The 26837-nt window shown below is 36.2% G+C and overlaps 1 protein-coding gene across 1 annotated transcript in view; it reads left to right on the plus strand.

Moving 5' to 3' along the window:
- Positions 1–26837, plus strand: part of LOC102404920 (sodium/hydrogen exchanger 2-like) — a 61226-nt gene that overhangs the window by 33647 nt on the left and 742 nt on the right. The window contains exons 5-9 of the mRNA XM_044936482.2: positions 13–209; positions 8401–8490; positions 14419–14489; positions 17363–17527; positions 25646–25757. Of these exons, the coding sequence (XP_044792417.2) occupies positions 13–209; positions 8401–8490; positions 14419–14489; positions 17363–17527; positions 25646–25757 (635 nt within the window). The remainder of the gene's footprint in view (positions 1–12; positions 210–8400; positions 8491–14418; positions 14490–17362; positions 17528–25645; positions 25758–26837) is intronic.

The raw sequence follows: 26837 nt of genomic DNA on the forward strand, positions 1-26837 counted from the left end.
TGAAAAATTTAGGAGTTCTTGTGCTGACTTTCTTCGTGAACAAATGTCATGTGAATACAGTCACCAGAAAGGACCAATTTATTATAGCCTATGGAGGTCTGAGGGGAGCAATCTGTTTCTCCCTTGTTTTTCTGCTCCCAGAGTTTTCCAGAAAGAAGCTCTTCATTGCAGCAACCACAGTTGTTATCCTCTTTACTGTTATTGTTCAGGTAAACAAAACAAAATAGTACAATTTGAAATCTTCCACTTACATGGATATGAATAGTCCAACATTCTTTTTCTAGGTCTTGAACTGCATTATATTTAGGAGAGACAATTATAGCATGTGAAATAGGCTTTACCATAACTTAAACAGAACATTTGCCGAAGCTGAGATATTTCTTTTTAAAGCAATAGGGGAATGGATGAAGGTACCATTTATTTAAGTAGCTGACACCAATAGTTTTACAACAAGTAAAACTTGCATTTTAGCTACTTTAAAAGGTAAGGTTGGGGTTGAGTGCAGAGGAGGAAATAAATGAAATGCTTTAAGAATTTAATTCTAAAGAAGCTTTTCTCTTGAATTTTCTCTTTATCCTGTCCATATCATTATTCTCTTTAATCCCCAATTTACTACAGTTTGATTTTATACAGCTGGCCAAAAGAATATTGAAAAAAAAATATCTAAAAACCTATTAAGCAACTTAATGAGATAGTATTTCAAATTTTGGCTAAAATGTTTTAACTAGAATAATGATGGTGGATGTGTGTGTGTGTGTGTGTGTGTGTGTGTGTGTGTAGTGGGAGAAGACAAGTCAGAAGATATGAATTTGGCAGGCTTCCCTTTAAAATTATATCTCTAGAATGGGTGAGATAATTCCGTAGGCTTTGAATGTTTCATTTTGTTTGTAAATGACTAAGATTGAGCATTTATAAATTTCATTTAAAACTTAATGAATTTTATTAAACCTGTCCCAAATCAAATTGTGCTTTTTTCTGATTAACTGATTTTCACTTTAATATGTGTCAGGTAGCACAATGCTACTTCAAAATACAAAGTCATTTTAAAGAATAAACTGACAATTCCTATATGTTTTGGAATTCTTCCTTAATATCTCTGATACTTTATCAATAATCGTCATGAAATGAAATGAAATGTTAGTCACTCTGTCATGTTTGGCTCTTTGCAACCCCATGGCCTGGGGCTAACTGGGCTCTTCTGTCCATGGAATTCTCCAGGCAAGAATATTGGAGTGGGTTGCCATTCCCTTCTCCAGGAGATCTTCCCGACCCAGGATTTGAACCTGGACCTTCTGCATTGTAGGCAGACTCTTTACTGTCTGAGTCACCAGGCAAGCTCTCTAATATTCTCCTTTGATTTTACATTTCCTCCAAGTATTCAAATGCATCTTACTCCTAGAGACTTCATCATTTGACATTTACATTTTCCCATTGATTAGTACTATAATCTATTTAGGACCCTAACTGGGGACTTAAATCCCATGGACGGAGGAGCCTGGTAGTCTGCAGTCCATGGGGTCGCTAAGAGCTGGACACGACTGAGCGACTTCACTTTCACTTTTCACTTTTATGCATTGGAGAAGGAAGTGGCAACCCGCTCCAGTGTTCTTGCCTGGAGAATCACAGGGAAGGTGGAGCCTGATGGGCTGCCGTCTATGGGGTCGCACAGAGTCGGACACGACTGAAGCGATTTAGCAGCAGTAGCAGCAGGTGTTTTGGAGGGATATTGTTGGATGATTGCAGTTGTAGACAAATTGTACAATGGAGAACTTCTCATGTTATTCTAGTACCATCTAGTGGTGAAAATATTTGCAGAAATTTAAATTTTGTTTGAGAATTAAGACCCATTGGGGAGAAAAGAGCAAAAGTACTATATATATATATATATATATATATATATATATATATATATTTCTTAGATACTGATAAAATTGCCATGATATGCTTCAGGTAAATGAGTGCCTGGCCCACTATCAATAGAACATGTCTTTGTAGTTTTTCTTCTGTGATATAATGGAGATATTCTGATTTGGCCAATTTTACCCCATTCTTCTTGAGGGGAAAGGAGTACTAAAATTGAAATCCGAAGACCTGGTTGCTAATCACAACTTCATTCCAGATGAGCTTTCTAATCTCAGACATTTAAATGATTACTCAGTATTCTTTTTTTTTTTTTTTTAGAAAGAGGTTACAGGACTTATCTTTCAGGGCTGTTTTGTTATAAAGATTAAATAATAATATAAATTTAAAAGTCTTCGTATTTATAAGATGATATTGTTATTATCACTATGACTGAGCACACTTAAGTTATCTTCACACATTGTGTCAGTTTATCAGTTCCACTTACCTACAATTTGGATTCTGCCCTCACTGTTCCACCAAAATTATTTTTGCCAAAAGGTCTCTGCTGGCTTCCAAAAGGGCTTCACTGGTAGTTCAGATAGTAAAGAATCTTCCTGCAATGCAGGAGACCATCAAAATCCCAAGTTATCACAAGTCTTTTGTCCTAACATTATAAAACTTGTCAGCAGAGTTTCATACAGTTTAAAACTTCTTTCTTGAAATGCTTTCTTTTTTGCTTTTCTTAACATCATACCCTCCTAGTGTATATGTCTTTCTGGGAATTTGCTGGATGATCCTTTTCTGTTGGGTCTCTAAATAGGAGAGTTCTCCAGTATTAGGTCCTGGACATTCAATTCTCACTATACTTTTTCATTAGATGTTTATATTCATTTTCATGGCTTCAAGTACAATATAAATTCTGACAACTTCTAAATGTTTGTCTCCAGATCAGCTATCTACTCTGAGGTCTAGATATTTGCATTCAACTATTATGTCATACTTCCACTTGGATGTCTCACAAGAACATCACAGCTGTGAACTGTAAAAAAAAAAAAAAAGAAAAAGAAAAAGAAAAGAATAGAAAAGCCTAAAAATTATGAGTTATGTTTTATATAGGGAGCTTACTGAGGACCAAAGCCTGGGAAAAAGCCTCTCAGATACCTCTGAGAAAGTGTTGAAAAGTGGTAAGAGAGGAGCCAGGATATATAGGAGCTTTGGCTGAAAAAAAAAAAAAAAAAAAAAGCATGTTGTCCAATATAAAAACATGACTAATTACAAAAAACAAACATCTCAAGTTAATGATTTCAGTGCTTTTCTATATATGGGAAGATGAAAGAGTCTGAGTGCATTGAAATTATTCCTTAGATATGCATCTTAACTTTCCAGGGGCAGTGTCCTGTTTTTTTTTTTTTGTTTGTTTTGTTTTTTTTTCATTCTGAATTCCCCTAAGGGCATAACTTTGAGGATGGCTGCAATGGCTGATGGCAGGAAACATTCAGTGTTTATGGGAATGGCAGGTAGTATTTATTTTTTATCCACATAGCCAATATGTCTACAAAGGATAAATATGGTCCTTATCTGTTTTTCTTCTATCTTAGTAAATGACACTGACATCTACCCATTTACAAAGACATTCTACAGAAATGTAGACTACATATTTTATAATTTCCTTTTACTTATCCCTCACATCAAGCCCTGTGGTTTTTAATTCCAAAATATATCTTCAATATATGTACTTGATTTTAAAAATATTTCTAGATATGCAAAGTTGTATTAATAATATATTTTGATTCATGACACCAACACCAATTTGAATCATTGACCCAATGAAAGAAAAAGTGTTAGTTGCTCAGTCATACCCGACTCTTTGTGACCCCATGGACTGTAGCCTGCCAGATGCCTATGTCCATGGAATTCTTCAGGCAAGAATACTGGAGTGGGTTGCCATTTCCTTCTCCAGGGGAACTTCCAAACCCAGGGATTGAACCAGGGTCTCCTGCATTACAGGCAGGTTCTTTATGGTCTGAGCCACGTGGGAAGCCTGTTGAAAGAAAGTGAAAGTGTTAGTCACTCAGTTGTGTCCAACTCTTGACATTCATTTATTCATTCATTCACTCGATACTTCTAACAGCTGTGAGCCCAGCACTAAACCTGAGAAAGTTAATAATAATCTATGCAATGCACTATCCTATTTTCTTTCATATCTCTCTCTCTGTCTTTACAGGTGACTGATCCTGAATAAATCATTTATTATTCTCTTGTCTTTTAAAAAATGCTTTTTGAAATCACATATTATACACATAGACACACACATAAATGATATATTGATCAGTTTAAATTATTTTTTAACTTTATAAAAAGTATCTATTGGGGGTGTGTATATGTATGTTTTGCGTGTTCAGTTCAGTTTAGCTCAGTCATGTCCGACTATTTGCAACCCCACGGACTGTGGCATGCCAGGCTTCCCTGTCCATCATCAGCTCCCGTAGCCTACTCAAACTCATATCCATCATGCTGGTGATGCCATCCAACCATCTCATCCTCTCTCCATCTCATCCAACCATGTTTTGCATATAGCCTTCTGGAAATTTTTGGTCTATTAACATTTTGTTACTAATATTTATTTATATAGTTGTGAGTAGCTGTAGCTCATTAATTTTCAGTGGTCTACAATACTACATTTTATGATTATATACCAATTTATTTATTAATTGTCCTTTCAGTTGTAAAGCTTTTCTTTTTTAATTTTAAAAATGGTATTTTCATGAGTATTTTCATATCTGTCTTCTTGTGGAATCTCTGTGCTATTCTCTATTACCATTGCCATCATTTTAGTCCAAGTTGCCATTACGTTTCCTGAACTGCCTTAAAATTTTCCATTTTCCTTTCCTATTTCAATCTATTATTACCACAGAATCAAGAGCAATATTTTTTAAACACAAATTGTATTACATACCTTCCAAAATTATTTTATTGGTTATTTTTTAACTTTTAATAAATTCCAAAACACTTAGCATGACTATGAGCTTTCTATAACAAATATGGCTCATGTCTACCATTGAAACCCCATGTTTTGTGGCCATTCTCCATCTTGTTCACTGTGATTTAAGTCTCTTGAACTGCATCAACCTTGACAAACTTTTTCTTCTTCCAACATGTCATTCACTCTCCCCCAAACACTATCTCCTAAGTTCCTTGCATGTCCATCTTCCTTTTATCCTTTAATCCTCAGCTATGTACAGCCTCCTCACAGAAGAATTCCCAGACCACTCTATGTAAGTATGTTTGTTTTTATTTCTGGGAGAGCAGAAACTGTAATTAAATTAAGCCTTGGTTTGATGGTGTGAGGCTTAGTATAAACATCTCCATTTTGGGCTTATTGTTTTGAACCCTTTCATAGAATGTATCACTATATCTATCATCTATCTGTTGTTTTTCTTTTTTCTTTTTTTTTGGGGGGGGGGCTTGCTAATTTGTGTCCAACTCTTTTGCCATTCCATGGACTGTAGCTTGTCAGGCTCCTCTGTCCATGGGATTTCCCAGGCAAGAATACTGTAGTGGATTGCCATTTCCTTCCCTAAGGGGCTCAGTGGTAAAGAATCCATCTGCCAATGAAAGGGATGTGAGTTTGATTCCTGGGTTGGGAAGATCCTCTGGGGAAGGAAATGGCAACCCATTCAGCATTCTTGCCCGGGAAATCCAATGGGCAGAGTAATTCAGTTGGCTACCGTCTATGAGGTCACAAAAGAGTTGGATACAACTTAGCAACTAAAGCATAGTAACAGTAATCTATCTTTTAGTCATTCTTTTCTCCACTTGGGTGATGTCTGTCTCCTTGCTAAACTGAATTCCATGAATGCAGGAAATATATATAAATTATTCACCACTATATACTCAGTCTATTAGTGTGGCTCCGATGAAATGTGCAATAAATTTCAGAAGCAAGGAAATACATGAATAAATAGTAAATAAAAGTTAATTTGGAGTATGACTATAAATTATGAACATTTGTAATAAAGGTTTTAAATCAAGACTATTTTTTAAACCATGATTTTTATTGATTTACTCAAGCTTCACTTAACCATATATATGATTTACTACAGAGATTCAAACATAAAGAATAAAATTTTGTCTCTCAACTATTCTACATCTTTAAAAGGCCAGAGAATAATAGTACAAAATATATAAAATGGGTTATAAGAGATGTCACTGAGTCAGGTTGGTTTGACACCTTTATTTTAAAGCATTAATTTTGATCTATCCATTGTAGACTGAATAGAATGAATTAAGTTAAATGAAGATGGAGAGTCATGTAAAAGGGTTTAAAAATGCAAACATGAAAAAAAATAAATAAATAAATTGCAAACATGGAGACAGCCTTTCAAAGACAGGTCATTAGACAGATCTGCTCATGGTGGAAAGTTTTTGCCTGTGATAAACACTGTTAAAGGATGCAGTTATATCCCATGAAAGCATTATATGGTGATTTTTTAAATGTCAGAATGAATTTAGTGGAATTGCATAACTGAAACATCACCTAAAAAGCAGGAATTACATATAATTATTTATGAAAACCTTGTGAATAAGATGATCACCTGACTTTGGGCAATTCACATGCATTTACAAAAAATTGCATAGCTCCAAATTGGAAAGGAAGCTTTTGGGGTGGCATGCTTATTTGGTATGTTAAAGCAATCAGGCCCACAGTAAGGCATTTTTGTCATTCAGAAGTGCTGAAGAGTTGATGAAGAACTAGGACACCCTTGAGATTCTTTTAAGTTTCAACCTTAACATTAATGAAAATTATTACCTGCTTCTTTCCACATTTTGAAATAAGATAAAAATAGAACCCTCATGGGAATGCTTTTACAAAATATTTTGAAAGTGACTAAGTAGTGTGGAATTTCATTTGAAAGCAGGAGATTTTGTTGTTTATTTGCAGCCAGGTTTTTCTATATTCCACTTCATATTTCTTACTTTAGTTCATAACTCTTTCTTAAAGTTCTTGTTTCCAAATGTAGATGCCAGGGCAAATCTCATCTTCTTCTCTTGCTTTACATTCAACCATACTTTGGTTTAAAAAGACAAAACAAAACTAAAGAAAGAGAACTCTGCAAAGAGCAACTTGGCTTACAGTAGTCATCCACGGAAGCGCCTTTAACTTCCCAACATAACTGTATCTGTTCCTAACCTCTTCTTTCTTTTTCTTATAACAGAGCTGGGGGTCTCCTATCTCAAGCTATCCTTTGTAATCTATTCCTTTTTTGTCTTGTGTTTTCAATCATTTATGTTCTGTCATGTATATTTACACTCTTCTCAGCTAGATTCTTCCTATCAACTTTAAACAGGCTCAAGCAACTCCTACTTAAAACACACTACAACTACACTAAAGTAATGTTCTCTCTTGACCACATAAAACTTTGTTGCTCCCATCTCTTATTAAGGTTACTAATGGTCATTTGCCATTCTCACTTCACTTGAGCTTTCCCAGGGATTCCACAAGTCAAACTCCCACATTCTTGAAATATTCTTTTTGTATTTTGTGACAACTGACTTTCTGATTTTCCTCTTCTCTGGTTTCTCTTTCTCTGTCTCTTTTATAAGCTTATTATCATTGTGTGTTTATTCACTCAGTTATGTCCGACTCTTTGTGACTCCATGGACTGTAGCCCACCGGGCTCCTTTGTCCATGGAGATTCTTCAGGCAAGAATACTGGAGTGGGTTGCCATTCTTTTATCCAGGGATGATGAATAACAAAGACAAAATTATATACCAGAGGTAATTGAAATGAAAATCTCTTGCAGCATTTTGGCTCTGTGATTTAAGCACTTTCTGATTTTGAAATATAGTGGTAGATTTTTTTCAGGTTTTTTTTTTTTTAATGACCCACATTTTTGTCAACAATATATATCATGATTGATCCTTATAAAGGAAAATCACAGCACTTCCCTCTCGTGTTAGACCAATGATAATTCTGAATTTTAAGAAAATGTTCTAAATTTTTATCATGGCCAGATTAAGACACTTGTGCATATGCACCCATACATAGACACACACAGAGACACACCAGGGAAATATTCAAGCACTAATTTATTTTTTTTAATTTAAATTTATTTATTTTAACTGGAGGCTAATTACTTTACAATATTGTATTGGTTCTGCCATACATCAACATGAATCTGCCATGGGTGTACACGTGTTCCCCATCCTGAACCCCCCTCCCACCTCCCTCCCCGTATCATCCCTCCAGGTCATCCCAGTGCACCAACCCCAAGGATCCTGTATCGGACCTGGGCTGGCGATTCGTTACTTATATGATACTATATATGTTTCCATGCCATTCTCCCAAATCATCCCACCCTCTCCCTCTCCCACAGAGTCCAAAAGACTGCTCTATACATCTGTGTCTCTTTTGCTGTCTCTCATACAGGGTTATCATCACCATCTTTCTAAATTCCATATATATGTGTTAGTATACTGTATTGGTGTTTTTCTTTCTGGCTTCAAGCACTAATTTCATATGAAAGAAATTCAGCTCTTTGTTTTTCATTTTGTAGGGAATGACTATTCGTCCTCTTGTTGACTTATTAGATGTAACGAAAAGAGGAGAGACCTCTCCAACTGTGAGTGAACAAATTCTCATTCGGGTAAGATGCCTATATATCATGTATATCATCTTGTTGACTGGAACTAACCCTTGTATATCAGGTCTTTACATGATAGATCTTTTTATACTTGAATTTCTCTAATAAAAGGAGATGTGATTTTCTGAATAGGTATTTGTTATATTGGGCTTCCTAGGTGTCTCAGTGGGTAAAGAATCTGCCTGCAATGCAGGAGATGCAGAAGATGTGTGTTTAGTCCCTGGGTTGGGAAATTCCCCTGGAGGAGGGCATGACAACCCACTCAAGTATTCTTGCCTGGAGAATTCTATGGACTGAGAAGCTTGGTGGGCTGCAGTTCATAGGGTTAAAAGGAGTCGGACACGACTGAAGTGACTGAGCACACATGCATGCACTCATTTGTTATATTGTAACAACCTGTAATTTGAAAATCAATCAATCAGTTCTTTTGGTAAGTGATAAGAACAATGAAGGTCTAAATGTTAGCATTTGCTCTTGAGAGAGTAACAGGTAGGAAAGCTATAGATCCCCAAGTAGCAGGAGGAAATAAACTGCAAGTGAAAGTGAAAGTCGCTCAGTCATGTCCAACTCTTTGTGACCGCATAGACTATACAGTTCATGGAATTTTCCAGGCCAGAATACTGGAGTGGGTAGCCTATTCCCTTCTTTAGGAGATCTTCCCAACCCAGAGATCGAACCAAGGTCTCCCGCATTGCAGGGAGCCACCAGCTGAGCCACCAAGGAAGCCCAGTGGCAGACATTTCTTCCTTCTCTACACAAAATTAAAAGAGGCTTCTTTTAATTCTGTGTTGAAGACACCTGGTTCTGCCTTTAGCTAACCAAGGTATTTTTCTTATGGAAATGTTTTTCTTATGCTATGTTAATGAAACTATGCATTTGCTTTGGAATCTGCCTTTCTTCAAAATGGTTCTGCTAAGACCTTTCCTTTTCTCAAACCTTAGGCTGATAATGGCTCAACAAACCAGTATTCATGTCAATTGTTTTATGGTCAGGGGATGACATGGTACCTCATATCTCAAAAATGCATATTGTGGGAGAGGGGCCTGGTGAAACTCCCTCAGCCTTGAGGCGTCTCTGCTATCTGATTAATAGCTTTCTATGACCTAAATCAAATCCCTTATGATTATACAGTGGAAGTGAGAAATAGATTTAAGGGACTAGATCTGATAGATAGAGTGCCTATAAACTATGGACAGAGGTTTGTGATATTGTACAGGAGACAGGGATCAAGAACATCCCCATGGAAAAGAAATACAAAAAAGCAAAATGGCTGTCTGTGGAGGCCTTACAAATAGCTGGGAAAAGAAGAGAAGCAAAAAGCAAAGGAGAAAAGGAAAGATATAAGCAACTGAATGCAGAGTTCCAAAGAATACCAAGGAGAGATAAGAAAGCCTTCCTCAGCAATTAATGCAAATAGAGGAAAACAACAGAACAGGAAAGACTAGAGATCTCTTCAAGAAAATTAGAGATACCAAGGAAACATTTCATGCAAAGATAGGATCGATAAAGGACAGAAATGCTATGTACCTAACATTAGGAGAAGATATTAAGAAGAGGTAGCAACAATACAGAGAAGTACTGTACAAAAAAGATCTTCATGACTCAGATAATCATGATGGTGTGATCACTCATACTCACTTAGAGCCACACATCCTGGAAAGTGAAATCAGGTGGGCCTTAGAAAGCATCACTATGAACAAAGCTAGTGGAAGTGATGGTATTCCAGTTGAGGTATTTCAAATCCTGAAAGATGATGCTGTGAAAGTGCTGCACTCAATATGCCAGCAAATTTGGAAAACTCAGCAGTGGCCACAGGACTGGAAAAGGTCAGTTTTCATTCCAATCCCAAAGAAAGGCAATGCCAAAGAATACTCAAACTACCACACAATTGCACTCATCTCACACACTAGTAAAGTAATGCTCAAAATTCTCCAAGCCAGGCTTCAGCAATATGTGAACCCTGAACTTCCAGATGTTCAAGCTGATTTTAGAAAAAGCAGAGGAACCAGAGATCAAATTGCCAACATCTTCTGGATCATTGAAAAAGCAAGAGAGTTCCAGAAAAAAACATCTATTTCTGCTTTATTGACTATGCCAAAGCCTTTGACTGTGTGGATCACAATAAATTGTGGAAAATTCTTCAAGAGATGGGAATACCAGACCACCTGACCTGCCTCTTGAGAAACCTGTATGCAGTTCAGGAAGTAACAGTTAGAACTGGACATGGAACAACTGACTGGTTCCAAATAGGAAAAGGAGTAAGTCAAGGCTGTATATTGTCACCCTGCTTATTTAACTTATATGCAGAGTACATCATGAGAAATGCTGGGCTGGAAGAAGCACAATCTGGAATCAAGATTGCCAGGAGAAATCTCAATAACCTACGATATGCAGATGACACCACCCTTATGGCAGAAAGTGAATAGGAACTAAAAAGCCTCTTGATGAAAGTGAAAGAGGAGCGTGAAAAAGTTGGCTTAAAATTCAACATTCAGAAAACGAAGATCATGGCATCTGGTCCCACAGTTCATGGGAAATAGATGGGGAAACAGTGGAAACAGTGTTTGACTTTATTTTTATGGGCTCCAAAATCACTGCAGATGGTGACTGCAGCCATGAAATTAAAAGACGCTTACTCCTTTGAAGGAAATTTATGACCAACCTAAATAGCTTATTCAAAACAGAGACATTACTTTGTCAACAAAGGTCCATCTAGTCAAGGCTATGGTTTTTCCAGTAGTTATGTATGGATTTGAGAGCTGTACTGTGAAGAAAGTTGAGCACTGAAGAATTGATGCTTTTGAACTGTGGTGTTGGAGAACTCTCTTGAGAGTCCCTTGGACTGCAAGGAGATCCAACCAGCCCATTTTAAAGGATATCAGTCCTGGGTGTTCTTTGGAAGTTTATGCTGAAGCTGAAACTCCAATACTTTGGCCACCTCATGCAAAGTGTTGACTCACTGGAAAAGACTCTGATGCTGGGAGGGATTGGGGGCAGGAGGAGAAGGGGACGACAGAGGATGAGATGGCTGTGGCACCACCGACTCGATAGATATGAGTTTCAGTGAACTCTGGGAGTTGGTGATGGACAGGGAGGCTTGGCATGCTGCAATTCATGGGGTCCCAAAGAGTTGGACATGACTGAGCAACTGAACTGTTCTGTTCCTTTCTGGTCTCTATGTCAGAAGCTTTCCCCATCTTGGTTATGCTTTAATAAAACTTTATTGCACAAATAGCTCCAAGTAGTCAAGCCTCATCTGACCCCTGATAGAAATCCTCTCCTCTGGAGCTCACGAAACCTGATGTAACACAAAGATTGCTGCAGCAACCTTTCACTCTGTTACTGTCCAGCTTCCCACATTATCTTAGGAAAGTATTTTAACATTTTTGTACACTTGGTTTCCTAATCAGTAAATTTGAATGGCTGTTTACATGATCTGTGAAGGCCTATCCAGGTTGAATAACCTATGAATTATGAATATTTTTTTACTGTAAATTATAATTTTAAGTGTTTTGAGTTTGTTTGACATATTAATTCTTAATACTAGACTAAATTATCCAGGAACTGAGTTGATTTTTTTTTTTGATATTATAAAGCAATTGTTTACAAACTGACCTGTGTAATCCTTATGTAGTTGGGAAATTATTCTTGGGGTATTTTAGCCTTTGGTGGAGTTTTTTATATACCACCAAAGATTTAGAAAGTTAAAAATTTCCATATTCAGATTGCAAAATATACTCTTTGACATACAGTTTCAAAATTACCCAGAATTTAGACATAAATGCCTAATTTCTACATTAGAAGTAAGGAGACGATCAGAGAAATTTAAAGATGTGAACTCTATCACTTGGTTTTGTCTTCTTATAGAAATATAATTTGGTTTTTTTTGTTTATCTTTGGTGGGATTTTATAGAATGTAGCAATAGGAATATTGAAATATAAAGAATATTAAGAATGCTATCAAGGTATTCTTATTTTTATTAATATGGGAAAATTTTGGGAACTTTAGTCAAAGGGAAGGGCTAGTTTGTCTACCTTACCTTTAACTTCAGTGTGGCACAGACCATAATTTTCTGGGATACATTTTCTGCACATATAATAACTTTTTATATGTAAAATACTTGTTTTATCAATGATTATGTGCCTAAGAGGACTTCCCAGTGTCCCTAGTGGTAAAGAAACCACCTGCCAATGCAGGAGTCAAAAGAGACATAGGTTCAGTCCCTGGGGTGGGAAGATCCTCTGAAGAAGGGATTGACAGGCCACTACAGTATTCTTGCCTGGAGAATCCAATGGACAGAGGAGCCTGATGAACTATGGTCCATAGTGTTGCAAAGAGTTGGACACGACTGAAGCGACTTAGCATGCATGCATGTGCCTAAGAAAGTGTACAGATAAGCATGAATAGCTCAACTGATTACATTCTTCTTTCAAATTTTAATAGCTCATTGCCCAAGTTGTAAAATAAGCATTTGTTGATAATTTTATTATAATTGAAAGACGCTTTAGGTTATTTTTAGGGAAAATCATAATTTTCCTGTGTTATTCTTACCATATGGATGAGTTTAAATGACTGTGTAATATATGTTATATTGATAAAACATAATATAGCCAATTTATAGGACCAAGTCAAATTTTATTTCCTTTTTCAACTTTTTATTTTAAAGATGTCAAGTGTACAGATTTCAAACACTGTTCAATGAATATGTATTTACCTTTTACCTTGACTCTCTGTTGCATTTGCCACATTTGTTTTACCACTCTCTATTTATATTGATACCTATTATTACTTTCATTTGCTGAATGATTTGAAATTAGGTTGCAGAAGTCATGATTATTCACTTCTTAATGTTTTAGCATGTATTAATATTTTTAAGTAAAAGGACATTCTAGTACAAAATCACAACTATTTATCAAATTCAGAAAGTTTAGCAATAGTGTTACCTAATTTAATTCCATATTCACAATTTTTCCAAATGTCCCAATATTTTATAGTATTTTTCTCCTCATCTAGGATCACACGTTGCATTTAGTTGTCATATCCTTTCAGTTACCTTTAATCTAACACTGTTTTCCAACTTTTTGTTACTTTTCATGACAATGGCATTTTTGAAAAGTTCATGAAGATATTTTGTATCAATAGAATATCACTCAAGTTGGGTTTATTATTTCTTCATAAATATATTCAGTTTATTTTTTGTGATGTTATGTCAAACTAAACTTTTAATCTTAGCACTTAAAGTCCTTTGCTAACTGCTTTCTTTCCCCACCCTTGATCTACATCTATCCAACCTTCTTTTTTCATAAATCTCTTATAAAGTTCCTTATTTTCTCCCATATATGTTACTCATGATATTCCCATTACAAAGAATGATTTACTTTTTCCATATGTAACCCCATTTCTTCTAGGGCAAGCTCACACTGCACATTTTCATATAAGTCTTCTCTAAATTCATCTTTTTCTATTTCTTTCCTAAATATTCTTTTTCTTGCTGCATTTATACATATACACATGCCAAGTTTAAACTGAATTATCATGTATGTGCTTTTATCTTGCCTCTCCAGTTTGGTTCTATATCCTTCAGAAGCAAGAAATATGCCTTTTACATCTTTTATTTCTTTCATTTTACCAGACCTAGACTTTGGTAATTTAATGAATTTATCATATAATACTGATTAATATGTGCATTTTCAATTTTAAATGGAATGTCTCTAATGCTTATGCTAGAATTATTGCAAACATTCTTATTTATAAATATAGATGCTCCTTTTTATGCTTACCCTGAAAAGAGTTTAGGATTAAAAAATCAAGCAACTCAGAAGAAATCAACAATTTTGAAGATGGTTTTGAGAGATCCTTTTATTTAGCATTAGCTAACCAAGTTCCTCATGTATACTATATATTTAGACATATATTTTGTTTTATTTCAGTTCTTTGATCATTTGCTGGCTGGCGTAGAAGATATATCAGGACACTGGGGACAATATTACTGGAAAGACAAGTGAGGATTTGCCAAAAGTATGCTTGTGTACAGGCAAAGAAAAATGGAAATGAACCTGTATATCTTTCTGTATGTTTCTGTTGGGAATAGTTGAGATTTACTCATTCACATGTTTAAAAAATGATGACAGCTAAAGAAACAAAAGGGCTTTCTTTTTCTTATCATGAAGGATATGACCAACCCTAAGTTCAGACCTTAAAACTAAATAGTTTGCCATAAAATTCTTAGACCTTCCTGGGGTGGGGGGTATTATGCACAGTTCCAGAGAGAGTGATTTTACATCAAATCATGTTACTATCCTAAATAAAGTCTCTAATATCTTGTCACTTGAAACTTATCCAAATTTTTTACCTCAGTTTTCAATTATAACTACTGTTAGCTTCCTTTCACATCTCGTTCTATTCTCTCTGCCATATATCATACTGTAGTCATGTCTTTACTAACACAGTAAGTTCAGCATATTGTTACCTTAAAGCCTTTGTGTAATGTTCCTGTTGCCTGAAATTCTCTTCTACTTGATCTTTGCATGCCTAGTAACTTTATGTCATTTAAGCCTTGGCTAAAATTTCATTTCCTCAAAGAGTTATTCCCTTAATATTCATTCTCTATTATATCATAATTATCTGATATTTTAATGTTTTTTCCTTTATTAAATGATATTTTATTTTAATCTTAAAAATATAATTCATATAAAATATATCATTCTTATATGTTTCTCTCAAACTAAAATATAAGTGGCAAAAGGACAGAGACCTTGTTTGCATTGTTAAGTTCTGTAACTGCAGCACTTAGAAAAGTTCCTTCTACATAATAGGTGTGCATGTGTGCATGTTAAGTCGCTTCAGTCCTGTCCAACTCTTTGCGACCCTATGGACTGTAGCCCGCCAGGCTCCTCTGTCCATGGGATTCTTCAGGAAAGAATACTGGAGTGGGCTGCTGTGCCCTCCTCCAGGGTATCTTCCTGACCCATGGGGTCGAACCCATGTCTCTTATGACTCCTGCATTGGCAGGCAGGTTCTTTACTTCTAGTGCCACCTGGGAAACACTACATAATAGGTACCAGATAAATATTTTAAAATAAAGAAGTGAATGACTGAGTGAATTATAAAAGGGATACTTTTAATGCTGATATTAAATCTAGTCTGAGATTTTAAATCCAAATGTTTAAACTATTCTAAATTAAGACCTATTCGTAATACCCTGGTAGCAACACATATTAAAATTTGTTGCTTCAGCTTAGATTCCTTGCAGGAGCTGTGTAAAAAAACGAAATACAGTTTTAGCAGCCAACACTTGGCACAAGCAGTAGGGTCAATACTTTGTCGATATCCTTTTATGCCACATTACAGGAGACATGGTTTCTATAGTGAAGTTAAGATCAGAGAACCAAGAAAAATTTTACTAGTGTTCATCCTCAAAGAAAGTCATTTTAAACTCTGATAAGGAAATACTAATTTACCCTTCTTATAAATGCAACGGATCTAACAAAAATCATTGTTTCCATGTTTGATTTGGATGAATGTTTTTGATCATAGAGAAAGGATGTAAACCATGATAAACCATGATTGGGACTTGTTTGTGTGTGTTAGTCCCTCAGTCGTGTCTGTCTCCTTGCGACCCCATGGACTGTAGCCCACCAGGCTCCTCTGTCCATGGGAATTCTCCAGGCAAGAATACTGAAGTGGATTGCCGTTCCCTTTTCCAGGGGATCTTCCTGACCCAGGGATCAAATCTGGATCTCCCGCACTGGAGGTAGATTCTTTACCATATGAGCCACCAGGGAAGACCCTACACTTACTGTCTTGCCCTTTCTAATAATTCAAACAGCCTAGAACAATTTTTTTTTTTTTACAATAAACAGTTTGAGCTAATTATCTGGCTCTCTGTTTAATTATTCCATGTGGTTTTATACAGTGACTTTTGTTGGCAGAAGAGCTACACACACACTTCGAAGACTTTATACTTGGGGTCATCTCCTTTCCTTCTCACTTTGCTTTCACCTGTTGTACATAAATATCCTCCTCCTCTAAAGTAGAATCTCTACCATGCACCATAAATTTCTGGGTCCAATTTTTTCATTGGCAAAAATTGCTATTTAACATTCTAAAGTTTTGTTTTTCTGATATTGCCATCTACTGTCTTCCTGAGCAAATTTCGTGTTGACGGCTTGAGCCTAGAGTCAAGGTGGCTTTAAACTCCTGGAGCATCAGAAAGTGACTTTAAAGTATGTAAACATTTAAAAAAGAAGTAGAAAAAAACAATAATAATCAAAAATAAAAAATAGAATTAAAAAAAAAGAAGTAGACCTCAGAAAAGTATTCAAGATTGCAGTGAATTTTTTTTTTTTAATATGAACTTATTGCCTATAAATCTATATTTAGCTGGTATTTTCACTCAGGTGTTGTGAAACTGTAGTTTAACATGGTTTATTTTTCATTTTGTGAGTTTAAATTCAGGTTCCTTAAGCAAATATTTAACTCTGGTGTTCAATTCCTTTTCCCATTCATTGAAACACACTGTATTTCAGCCGCCTTCTCTGAAATATAGACCCTATGTTGCCAATACTTCTGTCTTTGGTGTAAATATTTTTTCTTCATAAGTCTATATTTCCCTTGGCTTGATTGATGTTAGTGGGATAAATCTAAAGCTGCAATTTACTAATAAAGACATTTGAAATTAGAATTTCTTATGTTTTTTTTTTTTTTTTTCTTCTTCTCTTTACATCATAGAATGGTTTTTCCATTTAAACAAGTTACATATGAAATAGGCAGGGGGTGAACCAGTTCTGGGACCTTCTAACTATAGGATAAAAATTCCTGAAAAAAAAAGGCACTAATTTCCTGGAATTTTTATTTTATTTATTTCTTGGACAGATTGGAGTATTTGAACAGCAAGTATCTGCAGAAGATTTTGCTCAGAGAATATGATCAGGCCAGATCAAGCATTGTGCTTCTTTATGAAAAGCTTGAAAGAAAACACGCCATTGAGCTAGCAGAAGCAGGCCAGTTAATACACACACCATCTAGTACATCTTTGCTGTAAGTGTGTTCATGTGTGCAGTACATGCATGTGTTTATGCATGTGTGCAGTGCATGCCTGTATTTATGCATGTGGTGTCTGTGTTTTCGTTGGTTTAGTGAAATATCACACAAAAATTACAGAATTATTTAAAGTTCTATCCATTTAAAGTACAATATTCTTTCCTTGCATCACTTCCTGGGAAATATGAAGAACTTAGATAAAACTAGGATGTTTGAGTAGCACAGGCTGCATTGTTTAGCAAACAGTGGTGAATAAAGCTTAATGGAATAAATTGTCTATGAAACTTCAGCTTCTAAGAGTTTAGAAATGTTGTCTATCTTTAAGAAATACATGTTTGCATTTTTATTTCATTTAAAGACTCATGTTGTGTAAAATAATTTACCATTAGCTTTTGTTGATTAAGGACTGAACTGAGTGTTAAAAGGTATTTAATTTTTCTTTTTTTATTTTGCTGAAGAGAATAAATACAGAAAAATATAATTTGGAGAATTCTTTGCTGTAGGTCTTTAGGCAATTGTTAGGAGAGAATAGATAGATCTTGAAAAGGGAAAATAAAACATAGGGAAAGAAATAAGGAAAGAAAACTATGTTACTATGAATAATTATTAACTGTATTTGGTGTTTGAATAGGAATTGATGTTTTCCTGCATCATGAAATTTTGAGGATGAAGGAGGTTCTTTTATTAATTTTTTATAGATCTTTAAGATCCTTCAAGAATAATTTGTTTTAACAGGTATGAGGCAACTGTAGTTGCATATTTAGTCTAGGACAAAAGGATTAACTACCTTACCCTAAGGCCCATTATTCATAATCAGCAAGTGCAGATTTGACAGGAATGTATTTCATCAGTGGATAGCTCACTTCTCTATTTTACATTCAGAAGTTGAGACCTTAATATTTAGCCATTGTTTAATAGTAATTGGCTAGAACACTATTATAGCCCTTAGATATACATGGTATGTACTGACATGGAACTATATGCAAAACATAATATTGATTAGAATTAGAATACTGAGAAATAAAAGTGTAGCATGATTACTTTTATAGAAAATATAATTTATATACCTGTATCTGTATGTGTGCATAAATAGTCTAAAAATGTGTACACCAAGAGTTAATTGTAGTTTTCCCTAAGTAATGAAATTGTTTAATTTTGTGTTATTCTTTATATTGTTGTATATTTTTGGTTATGCATACATTAATTTTAGAAAAAAAAAAACCCTTAAATCCATTGAGGAAAGGAAATAGACAAAATCAAAAGCAAAAGAGAACTTAAGGAAAAAAAAAAAGATCCCAAACTCCACAGTGTAAGAATGGGAGTCCTCTTCGTTCCAAGCAGTTGACCAAAGTTAAGCAATGTTTTTCTCAACAATAAGTTAGCAAATAAACACTGGAATAGGATATCAAAATATAGTACAAAATAATTTTTGTTTTCAGAGATTATTAATTAGAATATAACAATTTTTTTTATTGTTGAGTTTATGACTTGACTTTTTGAAGTGAACAGCACCAGATGACCTACTGAAGTATTTTCTGCTATAAAGTATTACTGATATTGTCTCAGCTGAATCTTCTATATTAAGTAGAGGTGGCTGGCTACGGGGAGGGAAAGGTAGATGGATAGTAATTTTTATGCCATAAACTCTTGAATAGATCAAGCTTTGGACGTATTTAGGAATATTAACATTTTTCTTTTAAGCCAGGTACAAATAACCAAAATACAATTAAGAGCTAAACATAAATTTGATGTATTTGAATAGTATACATAGCAATTCTGATTAATTCAGGACTCTAAGTGTGAATTCTATTTTATGTAAATCTCACAAATAGACTCACATCATTGTCTGAAATGACCTCAGAAATACTGACATTTACCTTTGAAATTGATATATAAATCTGGCATTAATATTAGGATAAGAAGTATGCAAACTAGTAATTTATAAGTCTTTAATAAATATAATATATTTCAGAATTTGAATGGAGACTAAAGCTTCAATTGCATAATTGTTATAAAAATATTGTAAGTTTGTTTATATAGGAGAATTCAACTCAATTACTGTTAGATGGTAGCATACTTTAAAATTTCAAGCCACTTCATACCCATTAGAATGGCTGTAAAACAAACAAACAAACAAACAGAAAATATCAAGTATTGGACAGAAAACAACATGTGTTGGCCAGATTGTGCTGGGATTGGCACCCTGTTGGGGATATAAATGGGTGCAGCCTCTGTGGAAGATGATACAGTGATTCTTTCAAGAAATTTAAACATAGAATTACCATATGATCTAGCAATTCCACTTCTGGGTATTTACCCAAAAGAAGTGAAAGCAGAGACTTGAACAGATATTTGTACACCTTTGTTCGTAACAGCATTACTTACAATAGGCAGAATGTGGAAGTGACCTAAGTGGCCGTTGATGAATGAATACACAAATTGTGGCAAATATATTATACACACACACACACACACACACACACACACACATACACATCTTTTAGTATTTGAACTAGCTCAACTATAATTCCATCACCTTCACTAGCTTTGTTCATAGTAATGCATCCTAAGGGCCATTTGACTTTGCACTCCAGGATGTCCGACTCTAGGTGAGTGATCACACCATCATGGTTATCTGTGTCATTCAGATCTTTTTTGTATAGTTCTTCTGTGTATTCTCGCCATCTCTTCTTAATATCTTCTGCTTTTGTTAGGTCCATACCATTTCTGTCCTTTATCGAGCCCATCTTTGCATGAAATATTCCCTTGGTATCTCTAATTTTCTTAAGAAGAACTCTGTTTTACCCATTCTATTGTTTTCCTCTATTGCTTTGCATTGATCACTTAAGGAAGGCTTTCTTATCTCTCCTTGCTATTCTTTGGAACTCTGCATTCAGATGGGTATATATTTCCTTTTCTCCTTTGCCTTTAGCTTCTCTTCTTTTCTCAGCTATTTGTAGGGCCTGCCTCCTCAGACTCCCATTTTGTTTTTTTTGCATTTCTTTGTCTTGGGGAAGGTTTTGATCACTGCCTCCTGTACAATGTCATTAACCTCTGTCCATAATTCTTCAGGTACTCTGTCTATCAGATCTAATCTCTTGAATCTATTTGTCACTTCCACTGTATAACCATAAGGGATTTGATTTAGGTCCTACCTGAATGATCTAGTGGTTTTCCTTACTTCCTACAATTTCAGTCTGAATTTGGCAATAGTTAATGATCTGAGCCACAGTCAGCTCCCAGTCTTGGTTTGCTGACATGAAGAGCTTCTCCATTTTCAGCTCAGTTCAGTTGAATTCAGTCACTCAGTCATGTCTGACACTGTGACCTCATGGACTGCAGCACGCCAGGCTTCCCTGTCCATCACCAATTCCCAAAGCTTACTCAAACTCATATGCATCGAGTCAGTGATGCCATCCAACCATCTCATCCTCTGTCCATCACTTTCCCTTCTGCCTTCAGTCTTTCCCAGCACCAGAGTCTTTTCCAATAAGTCAGTTCTTCCCATCAGGTGGCCAAAGTATTGGAGCTTTAGCTTTAGCATCAGTCCTTCCAATGAATATTCAGGACTGATTTCCTTTAGGATTTTCTGGTTGGATCTCCTTGCAGTCCAAGGGACTCTCAAGAGTCTTTAACACCACAGTTCAAAAGCATCAATTCTTCAGTGCTCAGCTCTCTATATGGTCCAACTCTCACATCCATACATGACTACTGGAAAAACAACAGCTTTGACTAGACAAACCTTTGTCAGCAAGGTAACATCTCTGCTTTTTAATACTCTAAGTTTGTCATAGATTTTCTTCCAAGCAGCAATCTTTTTTTAGTTTCATGACTGCAGTCACAATCTGCAGTAATTATGGGGCCCAAGAAAATAAAGTCTGTCACTGTTTCCATTGTTTCCCCATCTATTTGTGAGGAAGTGATGGGACTGGATGCCATAAGTTTAGTTTTTTGAATGTTGAGTTTTATGCCAGCATTTTCACTCTCATCTTTCACCTTCATCAAGAGTCTCTTAAGTTCCTCTTCACTTTCTGGCTTAAGAATGGTGTCATCTGTATATCTGAGGCTATTTATATTCCTCCCAGTGATCTTGATTCCAGCTTGTGCTTCATCCAAGCCTGGCATTTCACATGATATATTCTTTGTGTAAATTAAATAAGCAAGGTGACAATAGAGAGCCTTGATGTACTCCTTTCCCAATTTGGAACCAGTCTGTTGTCCCATGTCTGGTTCTAAAAGTTGATCCTTGACCTCCATATAGATTTATCATGAGGCAGGTAAGGTGGTCTGCTATTCCCATCTATTTAAGAATTTTCCACAGTTTGTTTTTATCAGTACAATGAAAGGATTTGGCATAGTCAATAAAGCAGAAATAGATGTTTTTATGGAATTATCTTGCTTTTTCTATGATCCATTGGATGTTGACAACTTGATCTCTGGTTCCTCTGCCTTTCTTAAATCCAGCTTGAACATCTGGAAGTTTTTGGTTCATGTACTGTTGAAGACTAGCTTGGAGAATTTTGAGTATTATTTTGCTAGCCTGTGAGATGAGCACAATTGTGTGGTAGCTTGAACAAACTTTGACATTGCCTTTCATTGGGATTGAAATGAAAACTGACCTTTTCCAGTCCTATGGCCATTGCTGAGTTTTCCAAATGTGCTGGCATATTGAGTGCAGCAGTTTAAAAGCATCATCTTTTAGGATTTGAAATAGCTCAACTGGAATTCCATCACCTCCACTAGCTTTGTTTGTAGTGATGCTTCCTGAGGCCCACTTGACTTTGCGCTCCAGGATGTCTGGCTCTAGGTGAGTGATTTCACCATCGTGGTTATCTGTGTCATTAAGAACTTTTTTGTGTAGTTCTTCTGTGTATTCTTGCCATCTGTTCTTAATATTTCTTCATTTCTGCTATAAGGTTGGTGTCATCTGCATATCTGAGGTTAGAATATAATCAGTAAGATTTCAGTATTAACCATCTGGTGATGTCCAAGTCTTCTCTTGTGTTGTTGGAAGAGAGTATTTTCTATGACCAGTGTGTTCTCTTGGCAAAATCCTGTTAGTCTTTGACCTGTTTCATTTTGTATTCCAGGCCAAACTTTCCTGTTACTCCAGGTATCTCTTGATGTCCTACTTTTGCATTCCAGTCCACTATGATGAAAAGGACACCTTTTTTGGTGTTGGTTCTAGGTCTTGTAGGTCATCATAGGGCTGCTAAGCTTTTTTGACATTAGTGTTTGGGGCATAGTCTTGGATTATGGTGATATTGAATGGTTTGCCTGGAAATGAACAGGGATCATTCTGTCATTCTTGAGATTGCAACCAAGTACTGCATCTCAGAATCTTTTGTTGACTATGAAGGCTACTCCATTTCCTCTAAGGGATTCTTGCCCACAGTAGTAGATATAATGGTCATCTGAATTAAATTTGCCCATTCTGGTCCATTGTAATTCACTGATTCCTAAAATATCAGTGTTCAGTCTTGCCATCTCCTGTTTGACCACTTCCAATTTATCTTTATTCATGACCTAACATTCCAGGTTCCTATGCGATATTGTTATTTACATCATAGAACTTTACTTCCATCACCAGTCACCTTCACAACTGGGATGGTTTTTGCTTTGGTCCCATCTTTTCATTCTTCCTGAAGTTATTTCTCCACTCTTCAGTTCAGTTCATTCACTCAGTCGTGTCTCACTCTTTGCAACCCCATGGACTGAAGCATGTCAGGCTTCCTTGTCCATTACCAACTCCCAGAGCTTGCTCAAAATCATGTCCATCGAGTCAGTCATACCATCCACCCATTTCATCCTCTGTTGTCCCCTTCACCCCGGCTTCAACCTTTCCCAGTATCAAGATCTTTTCCAATGAGTCAGTTCTTCACATCAGATAGCCAAAGTATTGAAGTTTCAGCCTCAGCATCAGTCCTTCCAATGAATATTCAGGATTGATTTCCTTTAGGATTGACTGGTTTGATCTCCTTGTAGTCCAAGGGACTCTCAAGAGTCTTCTCCAACACCACAGTTCAAAAGCATCAATTTTTCAGTACTCAGCTTTTTTTATAGTCCAGCTGTAACATCCATACATGACTACTTGACAAACCATAGCTTTCCAGTAGTAAATTGGCCACCTACCCACTTGGGGAGTTCATCTTTTACTGTCATATATTTTTGGCTTTTCATACTGTTCATGGGGTTCCCAAGGTAAGAATATCGAAGTGCTTTGCCATTCCCTTCTCCAGTCGACCACATTTTGTAAGAATTCTCCACCATGACCTGTCTGTCTTGGGTGGCTCTACACGATATGGCTCATATTTCATTGAGTTAGACAAGGCTGTGATCCATGTGATCAGTTTGGTTATTTTTTTGTGATTGTGATTTTCATTCTATCTGCCCTCTGAATGGATAAGGATAAGAGGCTTGTAGAAGCTTCCAGTTGGGATGTACTGATGTGGGGAAATCTGGGTCTTGTTCTGATGGGCGAGACCATGCTCAGTAAATCTTTAATTCAATTTTCTGTTGATGGACAGGGCTGTGTTCCCTCCTATTGTTTGGCCTGAGGCAAAACTATGGTAGGGATAATAGCGACATCCTTCAAAGAACTTATGCCAGCATTGTTATATTCAGTGCCCCTGACCCCATGGCAGGCCTCTGTTGACCCATGCCACCACTGGAGACTCCTGCACACTCATAGGCAAGCCACACTCAGTCTCTGAGGTCACTGCTCCTTTCTCCTGGGCCCTGGTGTGAACAAGGTTTTGTTTGTGTCCTCCAAGAGTCTGTTTCTCCAGTGCTGTAGAAGTTCTGTATCAAATCCCACTGGCCTTCAAAGACAAATTCCCTGTGGCTTCTCATCCCTTTGTCAGATCCCCAGGCTGGGAAATCTGTTGTGTGTCCTAGTACTTTTATAGCAGTGAGAGAGCTTCTTTGATATAATTGTTTTCCAGTTTGTGGGCCATCTGCTCAATGGCTCTATGGTGAGGCTAATGGCGACCTTCTCCAGAGGACTTATTCCATATGCTATGCCTCCCAGGCCTGCTGCAGCCAGAGATTCCACCCTTGTGACAGGCCACTGCTGATCCGTGCCCCTGCAGGAGACACTAACACACTCAAAGGCAGGTCTGGCTCAGTCTCTATGGGGTCTACAGTTTCTGATGTGCACAAGGTTTTGTTTGTACCCTCCAAGTGCTTCTGGCAAATATGGGGTTCTAGTCTAAATGCAATTTTGTCCCTTCTACAGTCTTGTTGGGGCTTGTCCTTTGCTCTTGGACATGGGGTATCTTTTTTAGGTGTGGTCCAACAATCTCCTGTCCATAATTATTCAGCAGTGATTCTGGAGTTCTCACAGAAGATGAGCGCACGTCCCTCTACACCATCATGGGTACCTAAAATAGGCAAATTCATAGACAGAAAGTAGAATGGTGGTTCCAAGAGCTAGAGAAAGGTGGGAATCAGGAGTTATTGTTTAATGGGTACAGACTGTCAGCTGGGAAAGATGAAAAAATTCAAATGATAAATGGTGGTGATTGTTGTAAGAGCTGTGAATATATTTAATGCTACTGAACTACTTAAAATGGAAATAAAATAAAAGCCTCAAAGCCATTTGAAATGCTACTATGAAACAGCATAATTCTAATGGCTAGCCTCAGTTATCATAATTAAGTTGATCTGCAGTTTTCTTTGAATAATGAGTGAAAAAGCACTTTAACTTAAATTTCAGCATATATTCAATTTATATCTTTATTAAAGTCATTTTGAAGAATCACTGTCAGCAATTTTATACATACTTGTTTGGTTGTGTATAGAGTGAACATGGGTATGGATTATAATAAAATTTAGTACTCACAAACAGAACTATCCTTTGAAATATTTTTAGCCTGATATTGAGATAAACTGACTTATAAGTAGAAAGTCCCTGAATGTCTGAATTTGCTACCCTTAAAGTTCAGATTTCTTCTTTTCAGTGAGTCTCCCTCTCCATCCTAGCCTCAATTAGTCTTTCAGACCATCTTTGTAATGCATGTGTTGATATTTTAGCTTTTATGAATGCATTTATGAAAATATATTTATATGGTGATTGCCTATAATGAATCCAGGTATTTTTTTTTTTTTTTTCAGCTGCCGTCATGGAACAGCCAAGTCAGTCCCATCCCCAGCACCTCAGGATCAAGACATTATGGACAATATTCAAGATCTACTGGCTACAAACCTTTATAGGATCAGGAGAATGGTAAGATTGTTATTCGGTATATACTACTTTATTCATCACAGAAATGGAATAAATTTATATACACTTCGTTTTATAATTTCAAATGAACTTTCCCCCCATATATGTCACAGAAATGTTAGCAGGGTAAATGAAATGACAAATCAGTGTTTCAGTCACTCAAACATGTTACTCAAAGGAAAGTCCTATAACATTTTCTATTTAATTGCCTGGTTTTTTAAGGAAACTCCATACTTCTTCCATAGTGGCTGTATCAACTTACAGTCCCATCAGCAGTGCAAGAAGGTTCCCTTTTCTCCACACTGACTCCAGCACTTGTTGTTTGTGGATTTTTTTGAAGATGGCCATTCAGACCAGTGTGAAGTGATACCTCATTGTAATTTTGATTTGCATTTCTCTAATAATGAGTGATATTGAGCATCTCTTCATGTGTTTATTAGCCATCTGTGTGTCTTTTTTGGAGAAATCTGTTTAGGTCTTTTGCCCAGTTCTTGATTGGATTGTTTGTTTTTCTCATATTCAGTTGTATGAGCTGTGTGTGTATTTTGTAAATTAATCTTTCATCAGTTGTTTCATTTGCTATTATTTTCCCCCATTCTGAGGGTTGTCATTTCACCTTGTTTTTAGTTTCCTTTGCTGTGCAAAAGTTTTTAAATTTAATTAGGTCCCACTGGTTTATTTTTGTTTTTATTTCCATTTCTCTAGGAGGTGGGTCATAAAAGATCTTGCTATGCTTTATGTCATACAGTGTTCTGCCTATATTTTCTTCTAAGGGTTTTATAGTTTCTGGTCTTACATTTAGTTATTTTATCCATTTTGAGTTTATCCGTGTGTATGGTGTAAGAAAGTGTTCTAATTTCAGTCGTTTACACATAGTTATCTGGTTCTCCCAGCACCACTTATTGAAAGTAAAGAAGTGTTAGTTGATCGTTTGCATCTGACTCTTTGCGATCACACAAACTGTAGTCCACCAGGCTCCTCTATCCATGGAATTCTCCAGGAAAGAATACTGGAGTGGTTTTCCATAACTTACCTGATTTCAGACAACACTACAGTGCTACAGTCATCAAGACACTGGCACAA

Source organism: Bubalus bubalis, chromosome X (genome assembly GCF_019923935.1).
Source record: "Bubalus bubalis isolate 160015118507 breed Murrah chromosome X, NDDB_SH_1, whole genome shotgun sequence".
Taxonomy (NCBI): Eukaryota; Metazoa; Chordata; class Mammalia; order Artiodactyla; family Bovidae; genus Bubalus; species Bubalus bubalis.